Source organism: Aplysia californica, unplaced genomic scaffold (genome assembly GCF_000002075.1).
Source record: "Aplysia californica isolate F4 #8 unplaced genomic scaffold, AplCal3.0 scaffold00650, whole genome shotgun sequence".
Taxonomy (NCBI): Eukaryota; Metazoa; Mollusca; class Gastropoda; order Aplysiida; family Aplysiidae; genus Aplysia; species Aplysia californica.
The window spans coordinates 351,871-359,181 of NW_004797920.1; the positions used below are offsets into that span (position 1 = coordinate 351,871).

Sequence of the window (7,311 nt, forward strand, 5' to 3'; positions counted from 1 at the left end):
TGTGTGTTAATACAGTAAAAAAAAATTGTTTTGTGTCAAAAGAAGTAAAAAGCAGCAATTTAGGCGCAACAAAGGCATGTAACCATCGAAGAAAACCCCTACAAAAACAAGTTAATCAAAGAGGAAAACCCCTGCAAAAACAAGTTAATCAAAGAGGAAAACCCCTGCAAAAACAAGTTAATCAAAGAGGAAAACCCCTGCAAAAACAACTTTTTTAGTTTTAGTAAGAGTTTTACTGCACTTACAACACAATAAGGTCTTAGAAGTGCCGAAGATTAGAGGTGTTACAAGAGAGTAACAAACACAAAAAAGGAGGAGGGGAGATAAGGATGATAGATGTTGGATAGTAAAGAAGGAGCAAACCACACCAGAGCACCCGCCAACCACCCACTGTTGGAATGTGCCGTTAGCGAACTTTGTTTGAATAAATGTTATAAGAAAAAAAGTTGATGAAAATTTTTATTCGTACCATAGTTTTGTGATTTTGTTACAATTCCATCTGTAATATTGCACAATAGCTAGACTACAATACATCAAGATATTTTTTTTTTAGATACAGTAAAAAATGTATAGTATGGTTAAAAAAGGCAGCACTTTCTGTGATACACAAAAATGTAATCATTGCAAGAAAGCCCTTACAAAAACAGGTAACAAAACAGTTTGCATTAACAAGTAACGAAACAGGAACACCTTTGCAATAACAAGTAACGAAACAGGAAAAACTTTTGCAATAACAAGTAACAAAAGAGGAAAACCTTCGCAATAACAAGTAACAAAACCGGAAAAACTTTTGCGAAAACAAGTAACGAAACAGAACACCGTAACAAAACAGGAAAAAAACCTTGGCAAAAACAAGGGACAAAACTGCGCCTGCCCGCCCTCACCTGGGGTTGCCGTAGTACTCTGGCTGGCACTGCTCACAGTGGATGCCATACGTGTTGTCGATGCAGTAGCACTCCCCGGTCACGTTGTGGCACTCGCCCATCTCCCGTGCCCCATGCCCATTACAGTTACACGGGAGGCAGCCTGAAGGGAACACACACAAGGGGGCGACGGAAGAGGGGGGAGGGGGGGGGGTGTAAGTTTTAGTAAGTGCTTTTGTTGTTGTTGTTGTTGTTGTCCACTGTGTTGGGGTCACTGCAGTCGGAACATTAATAAGTGTTTTACTCTCATGAAATTGAAGATGAATTTCATTTTATTTTCTATTGATTGTTCACACTTTGCCCATCAAAGGAAATTAATTGTTGATCCCTCCCAGCCTGACTCGTATGCAATGTTTGACCCATGATAAGAGATATGTGCACAACCTGTACTTATTCATTATGGAAACTTTAAAAAATGAATGTTTTATGTGCTGTGATGTAGGCCAATGGCTTTAAACACTGAATAAACTTACTTACTTACATACTTACTTACTTACTTACGGCACTCGCAACACAATAATGTCATATAAGTGCCGAAGCTTAGAGGTGTTACAAGAGAGCAACAAACACAAAAAAGAAGGAGGGGAGATAAGGACGATAGATGTTTGATAGGAAAGAAGACGCAATCATGACTATAATAGCAGCGGGCAGTTATTCCAGTGAAGCTTAAGTTTTAGTAAGAGTTTTACGCCACTTGCAACACAATAAGGTCATATAAGTGCCGAAGATTAGGGGTGTTACAAGAGAGTAACAAAAATCTCTGGTCTTTGCTTTAGGTTAACTGGAATAAGGAGAGGCACAGTGACACAGTAACTGTCATTTACTGAAGAGAAAAAGTAAGACCAATAAAACAGAAACAAGAACAGGAAAGAAAAGAAGGAGGATCTACCAAAGCCACAAAAGCTGTTGCTCCTATTTTATTTTCACTGTCTTCAATGATTGGTAACAGAGCAGGTGCCACTGAATTTTTTTAAAAGCAAACACTAACCTCACTAGAAAAGAAATGCAAAAGTGGTTCAGAGACAAACACAGAATGTCATCCTCTTTCCCCCCATCCCAACTCCCCAACAACACAGAAGCTACAACATATGTGTTGGAATCGGGCGCTTGTCAATTTTTGGGCATGTGGAGTTATTGGTATCATCTTAAAGCTTGTTCATTTTTCTTCCTTTCAATTTAAGAAATACCAGTTTATCATGACAAGAAGTCAAGAAGCAAGTGGGGGTCGCTCAGTTTCAAAGGTAAAATTTGCGAGAAAATGGCCCCCAAAGTTTGGTGACTTCCAAAGCTTGAGAGTCCTTCGAAACTGTAAACTTACAGTTTTGGTGTCTATAATCAACACTTTTAAGTAAAAGTCACACAGCCAATTGTTTTTAAACGGACATAAAAAGTACTGAGCCAAAAACTAAAAATTCGATAAAAATTGCCACAGGTGAAGAAAAATGCCGTTTTCTTCCGTTTCATTATTTTGACGAGCGCCTGATTCCACCGTGTCGTGACACAATTATAAATCTTTCAGCAAAAGCAAGGCAAATGAACAAATACAAATCTTTCAGCGAAAGCAAGGCAAATGAACAATCTTTAAGATTATACCAATAACTCCAAGAGCCCAAAAATTGACGAGCGCCTTGTTCCACCGCGTCATGACACAAACAATAAAGCTACAACATATAAAATCTGATCCAAGTATTCACCATCGGGGTCCAGAGGGTTCCCGTAAGCTCCGGACACACACTGTGAGCAGGCCGGCCCTGTGGTGAGGTGCTGGCACTCGTCGCACTCCCCGACCCCTCGCTCGCAGCTGCTGTGGTTGTTGCAGCCGCAGTCAAGGTCGCAGCTCTCGTTAGTCCAGCCCAGGTCGCAGATGCACGTGAAGCCCGGAGGACCGGAGCACTTCCCATTGTGGCAGTCAAAGTAGCATCTGAAAGCAGAAACACATCAAAACCATTTCCCTTTTAGAGAATCGAATATAAGTTAGCCCTGCTATGCTTCAAAGGTCAAACTAACCAGTCTCCTACATACATTCAAGAACTCATTGTACCACACACACCATCACGTGAACTAAGATCCAGTGACTCTAGACTAATTTCAAAACCTCGTGTGTCACTGAAGAAATATGGTGAGAGAGCTTTTTCTTTTTCTGGGCCAACAGTTTGGGACACTCTCTCTCATGATTTGACGACCGAAATAAAATTTTATACCTTCAAAAGGGGACTCAAAACACATCCATTTAAGAAATATTTTAATTAATGCACAGTATCTTGCCTCTTTGTATGAGCATTTTTTATTGTTTGAAAGAATGTTGCTGTCAAAATGTGCGCACATGATGAATTTGTATGGTGTTAGTATGAATGCGTTTTTAATCTCGTACGCCTTGGGCCCATGTTGTGGGGAAAGGCGGGATACAAATGCTCTTATTATTATTATTATTACTATTTGTGAAGCGTGCAGACAAAATGAGTTACTTTTCGGATTTAAGCCTTAAGGAAATAGATACATCACACTTATAGGTGAAGTTTTTACAATTTATAAAAGTATGAAATAGTGAAGGACAGGCTATAGTTAAAGAATAATTCATTAATGGAAAATCTACAAATTTGACCCTAAAGTCGATTTTTAGCCAATATCTCCATTTGCAGATTGTGAGGTGTAGCTCATTTTGTCAGCACACTCACATTTATTGAAGGATAAAATAGTTACGAAAAACTCTCAAAAGTCTTTTATGAAATTCTCAACAGTCTCCTACAAAACCACTATTCCGTTGCTTCTACTGTATTCTTGCTATTTTCAGTGATTGTCTAGCGATCACAGCCATACAAAATGAACCCAAGACACGGAACGTGGCCAACCCCATTAACACCTCAAGAGAGAGGGCGGCTGTACATGCAAATGGAGGAACTAAGCAGAACGGCCCAGTGTACAAAAGATATCAGTCCTCAAGCGGGCTAGATCAAGAAGAATGCACATGCTACCACCAACCGTATACACACTACCATCAACATATCAGAGTTCCAGCAATGGCTCCCCTCCCCACCAAATTCAAGGACCTATCAAGGAGGTTTCAAGGAGAAATTCTAAAAATTCAAGATTTGGTCGTGAAAATCACGCTGTTTTCGACGGCGCACCAAGAGCAATAATACAGGCATGCTCAGCCGCTGTGCGAACTCACACCCTAAAAGCCCATTTGCGATAGGCCTACACTTGTCTAAGAGGAATTGTAGTTTCTATTTTCCGAGAAAAAAAATTTGGTTCATGCCCGATCCGCCCACATTCAAGAAGTATTCAGGACGATTTTTCCTTGAATGCAAGTTCAAGGACATTTCAAGGACTCCTTAGATTCAAGGACGCAGAAACACTGAATAATGACTCCACTCACGTCTCATCACAGCGCATCCTCCCGTCCCCCTCGAAGCCTCGGTTGCACTCGCAGCGGAACGAGCCGTAGACGTTGATGCAGGTGGCGTTCTCGTGGCAGTCGTGCATTCCCAGAAGGCACTCCTCCACGTCGGGGCATTCGGCGTACGACCACAGCGACGCCTCCGAGCTTGACAGGTTGTACATCTCACCCACCATCACCGAGCAAGACAAGTTTCCGCTCATTCCTGAGGATTGTGAAAGTAGACAAAAGCTTCATTAAGAATTGTTCCTTCACTCATTCCTGGGGAGGTGAAAGTAATAATAAATAATAAATAGCATTTGTATAGTGCATGTCCCCACTCAAAAGCAAGCTCTATGCACTTTACACTATATTAGGCAAAAGCCATCATGAAAAATCATTCCCCTCTTCCACATCTTTGATTTCATTTCATATATAGAATAGACTCTCCTATCTTTCATTTCACCCATACAATCACACCGTTTCGATATACCATAATTTTTAAAGGTCAAACTGAATTTTCTCACTACTGACAGCAGCCTTGTTGAAACATATTTTGGTTAAAGAAAAATACTTTACACTATATTAGGCAAAAGCCATCATGAAAAATCATTCCCCTCTTCCACATCTTTGATTTCATTTCATATATAGATTAGACTCTCCTATCTTTCATTTCACCCATACAATCACACCGTTTCGATAAACTATAATTTTTAAAGGTCAAACTGAATTTTCTCACTGCTGACAGCAGCCTTGTTGAAACATATTTTGGTTAAAGAAAAATACACCACCTCCCTTTCCCTCCCCCACACACACACACACACACATACACACACACACACACAAAATCACAGTGCCAATCCTTGATAATGTAGGATAAAGACTACACTTGGTCAAGCATTTTGAAAATGGGGGAAGGGGGAGAGCGCCACACGAAAAAAGACATCACCAACCTGTAAAATCCCCGTCCACACAGACGCCCAGACTGGGGTTGTGCTCGTTGCTGCACCAGCCACAGCCAAACTCCATGAGGCAGGAGCCGCAGGAGGCGTGGCTGGAGCAGGAGTGACACCCGTGGTCCGGCCCCACGCTGTCCACCCACGAGGTGCACTGGCCGTAGATGTAGCGGGTCACGTAGTCAGAGAACGGCAGGCAGGTGCGCGTGTTCTCGCACCAGGCGCACTCCCCCTTCTCCGTGATGCAGTCCGAGCAGTTGGTCCGGCTGTGGTAGAGGAGTGTGGGAGAGGGGGGTAGAAAAAATTGTAATTGTGTGACGACGCAATGGAATCAGGCAGCCGTCAATTTTTGGGCATACGGAGTATTGGTATCATTATAAAGCTGGTTTATTTGTCTCGCTTTCAATGAAAATATTACCCACCTATCTTCCATAATTTTGATGACCGCCTGGTTTTCACCACAATGCTTTACAATTGTAGGTTTTTTACGCCCCCATCGACACAATTTAGCAATCGGGCTACTTTGCCCCTGCCCATAAGGGCCGACCCAGGCTGAGAACGATACAACATCCAAGCAAACAGAACAGGATCCTTGATAATTTTTTTTTACAAACCTTTCCCATTCGAGAACATAAACATAACAAACAGAGGTAAGTAAAGAAGAGGCATGCAAATGTTAAAGCGGCTGAAAGATCTGTGGCACGGTACAAAATAAAGAAAATTGAAACTCAATTTTCTGGTAGCATCAATATTCCTTAGATAAAATTCCCTCAATTTTCTCCCAGCACCATCAACATTCTAGCAACAACAGATAAAAACAACAAAACTCAATTTTCTACCAGCACCATCAATATTCCAGACAAGTCCCCCATGAACAAAAAAACGAGCAAAGAGACTCACTGATGACATGGCGGCCTGCACTTGTCGCTGTCAATGACCGCTTTGTTGGGGTTCCTCAGCCGTCGGGTGCAATGTCCGTTACTAAACACCCATTCACACAGCGGATCCTGCGAGGAGAAAAAAAAATTATGAAACATTCTTGTAAGCTCTTTTTCTCCGAGGGGGGTAAACCCAGTATGTCGGGGCCCTTTTTTGGTACTGAATCTAAAAATGATAAATACATCAATAAATGTGTCATTACATCATAGTTCTTCATTTAATGAATGAACCCCCGCTAAAAGAGACCTGTTTTCGGCAACTGCCAAAAAGTAATTTGATGTTGAAGTCGTCGTAAAGGAAGGTGCGCGAGCCGCTGCCGGCAGCTCACCGGAACAGGGGGTTCCGACCGCGAGGCGCTTGGAGCAGCTTGCCGGAGACAAAGATTTAATGTTCCAGACACACACATTCCCCCCCACCACGCTACCCTAGAATTGCAAAGTTCTATCTGCTCAGTACCTAGTTTTGAGAAATTTGGCGTCTAAAAATTTTAATTTTTACAACATGTCTAGCTTTTTTGTAAGCAATTCTTTGAATTTCTTGACAATGACTTCGAATTATCTTACAATTTTGATAGAGCAGACAGAGCTTTGTAGTTCTAAGGTTTGTTACTCCCTTGTAACACCTCATCTCCGGAAGTTATACAATCTAATTGTGTTGCAAGTGCCATACAACTTGTCATCATCAATGCCTTTCACCCCTGGCAGGGTATAGGCCACATACAACCTCCTTCCATTTATCTCTGTCCTGGGCCATCCTTCCCAGCTCGTTCCAAGTGAGCTTCATCTCTCTCATGTCTCTTTCCACACATCTCCTCCATGTTTCCCTGAGGCCTACCCCTGCCTCGAACTCTCTTTGGGTTCCACTGCAGCGACAGTCTTGTGATGTTTCCACTGGGCTTTCCGAAGGTGTGTCCCATCCATCGCCACTTTCTTAGTTCTATTTTTACTTCCATATCCTTTTGTCCTGTCCTTTCCCACAGCTCTTCTTAAAACTTGTACTAAAAGTAAAGTTGTTCCTGCATCCGATCCGGACATTGGGGATTGCCTTGTTATTGAAAAAACTTCCTGAGCCTTTGACATATTGTGGTAGGGTGGCCAGTTCCTTTCCACACCGCCTT

At 42.0% G+C, this 7,311-nt stretch overlaps 1 protein-coding gene across 1 annotated transcript in view; it reads right to left on the reverse strand.

Annotated features, from left to right (window-relative positions):
* The window catches only part of LOC101859269 (multiple epidermal growth factor-like domains protein 8), a 55,829-nt gene that overhangs the window by 32,695 nt on the left and 15,823 nt on the right, over nt 1–7,311 (reverse strand). Inside the window, exons 12-16 of the mRNA XM_035972332.1 lie at nt 6,156–6,262; nt 5,253–5,521; nt 4,300–4,525; nt 2,618–2,844; nt 885–1,026 (exon numbers count right to left, since the gene is read on the reverse strand). Of these exons, the coding sequence (XP_035828225.1) occupies nt 885–1,026; nt 2,618–2,844; nt 4,300–4,525; nt 5,253–5,521; nt 6,156–6,262 (971 nt within the window). The remainder of the gene's footprint in view (nt 1–884; nt 1,027–2,617; nt 2,845–4,299; nt 4,526–5,252; nt 5,522–6,155; nt 6,263–7,311) is intronic.